At 31.0% G+C, this 2,500-nt stretch overlaps 1 protein-coding gene across 2 annotated transcripts in view; it reads left to right on the top strand.

The window, feature by feature from the left end:
* Positions 1-2,500, top strand: part of LOC122257277 (uncharacterized) — a 38,498-nt gene that overhangs the window by 24,369 nt on the left and 11,629 nt on the right. For both annotated transcript variants that reach the window (XM_086544818.1, XM_086544817.1), the window contains exon 2: positions 2,202-2,309. In XM_086544818.1, coding sequence (XP_086400944.1) covers positions 2,228-2,309 — 82 coding nt within the window. In that variant the 5' untranslated portion in view covers positions 2,202-2,227. The remainder of the gene's footprint in view (positions 1-2,201; positions 2,310-2,500) is intronic.

Here is a 2,500-nt window from a genome sequence, read left to right as displayed (position 1 = left end):
ATAGCAATTATGATAATGGTGATGGTGATGATGATGGTGATAATGATAATAACAAAAACAATTGTGATGGTGATAATGATAGTAATAATAATAATGACATTAATGATAATACCAATGGTAATGTTAACAATAAAAATCATTAAAATTTATATCAATATCAATACTCAGAGTATAGATAATATAACAAAATTAACGACAACAATGATAAATATTATAATGATAATAATGGTGATGATGAAATAACGAAATGATTATAAACAAAAACAATATCATCTTTCGAAGAAAAAAAGTTTAATTTATAATAAGTCAAAAAGAAGAAAACATGACACTCTTTACTGGCCAAAAAAAAAAATAATAAAAAAAAAATAAATAAATAAAAAAGCAAGGCATTCTGCCTAGCTAAGAAAAATGTCTTTTGAAAATGTCTAACTTGATATGTCGTTCTTACGTGTCAGATTAAATTGCTTTCGTGTGGAGGAATATGTGTCGTGTTCTTTCGTGTTCTTGGCCTTGTTTTTATTCTTGTTTCTGAAATGATTGGTATTATGATTGGAATTGTTATTGATATTATTACGATTCTTATTATCTTTATGATTATTATCCTGATTCTTCTTATTTTTTTTCTGGAGATTGTCATTATTATTAGTATCATTCTTATCTTCATTATCATTATTATTACTTTTACTTCGACGAGTGTAACTATGATTATTATCATTTTTGTTCATTTATTCATTCAAAGTATCTTTTTACTTCTGATTTTATTGTACAAAGTATTATTCCAAGGACTGTGGCAACCTCGCTTGTTCTGAGAAAATTAACAAGCGTAAAATAGATACAATACCATAAACAATAAAATAAGATAGTGATTCTACAAATATATTATCGTCACTTATAACTCTGGAGACATAAAAAGGTACGATAACATCTAGAACACAGCACGACGTCGACAACCGTTAAAAAAAAGAGCCGCGAACTGCAGCAAGCCAAACGTACGATAATTACTCCCCTTTAAAAAAAGCTTTATATCTTGGTATATATTCACCTGAGGGGAAAGGTCTCCTCTTCACTTGAAGGAGGAGGTTTCAAGGGGAAAGCGCAGGGGTTCGAGGGTGAGGTTGGAGAGAAGGGGGGGAGAAAGAAGGGGAATTTTTTTCCTCTTCACGAGAGCATTTGGCATGTTCTGTGTTGCTGTCTTTTAGAGCCTTTATTTAGCTTATTGTTTTTAAGTTTTTGAGTTTTTTTTTTTATTTTTCATTCTTTTTGTGTTTGTTTTTATTCGTGTATATATATGAATCTGGAAAGGATAACACACTTGAGAATGATGAATAACTATAAAGCGAAATTAATAAAAAAGAGAAATGAATAAAAAAAGGAACAGAATATAGTGATATTCGACAGAAAGAGCGATGGTTTTGAACTCAAATGAAAGACTCAGAGAGAGAAAAAAAAATGGTTGATTTCTGCACCTGTCATTCGAAAAAAAAAGAGAGCGCAGTCCCAAAATAGAATATTGATTGCAACGCCGTGTCAGTCAGTCTCAACCACATCAAAACAGGAGGAAATAAAAATACGGAGGAAAAAAAAGAATAGTCTATGTTTTGCTTCGGTTATAAGATGTCTATCGGACGCAATCTGGAAATGGCGGTATATTTTTTATTCCGGATGACGTCACATCAAAAGAAAATCTGAGTGACCGCGAGTATAAAATTTTTGTTTTTCGAGTTACGAATGCAAACGATTATTCTCTAACAAGGGATAGAATATGTAACCAATTGGAATGTATCATTTTATTATAGATATGTTTGACGTTCCATTTTCTCTTTTTTTCTGATTGTAAACAAATCGAGATGAAAAAATAAAAATGTAATAGGAAGAGTAATAATAACAACAATAGCAATAAGAGTGATAGTAATGATAACAATAGTTATTAATCAAAATAGCAAAATAATAAAAAAAGATACAGCACCAACAACAGTAGTTAATTGATAAACAGTACCTAATAAATATAATAAATAATAAATAAATAGAATAATAACAATAATAATAATATAAATAATGATAATAGTAATAATAATAATATTAATAATAATAATGATAATAATAATAATGATGATAATAATAATACAATTAACATAACACAAGCATCGATAATGACAAAGACGACCCGTACCATAAACAATGATGACCTTTGACCTCCACAGGTGCGCCATCCACAGAGCGGGAAAAGATGGCTGCCTCCTTTGGGCTGGTTGTCCAAATCGGGGCGTGGATATTCGCCCTTGCCCCCCCCTGCCTCCCCTACCAGATATGTAAGTGGAATTAACTTTTATTCGTGGCACTGGTGAGAGAATTGAGAATTGTGGTATTGAGTTATGGTGTTGATGGTGGTTGTGGTGTGTATTTTGCGTGTTATGATGTTCAGGGGTGTAAGCTGAGAGACATATATACACGAATGCGAAAATACCCAATAAACAAATACACAAACACACAAAACAAACAC

Source organism: Penaeus japonicus, unplaced genomic scaffold (genome assembly GCF_977035675.1).
Source record: "Penaeus japonicus unplaced genomic scaffold, GWHDUDI00000001_assembly GWHDUDI00000015, whole genome shotgun sequence".
Taxonomy (NCBI): Eukaryota; Metazoa; Arthropoda; class Malacostraca; order Decapoda; family Penaeidae; genus Penaeus; species Penaeus japonicus.
This window is presented reverse-complemented; position numbering and strand designations above follow the sequence as displayed.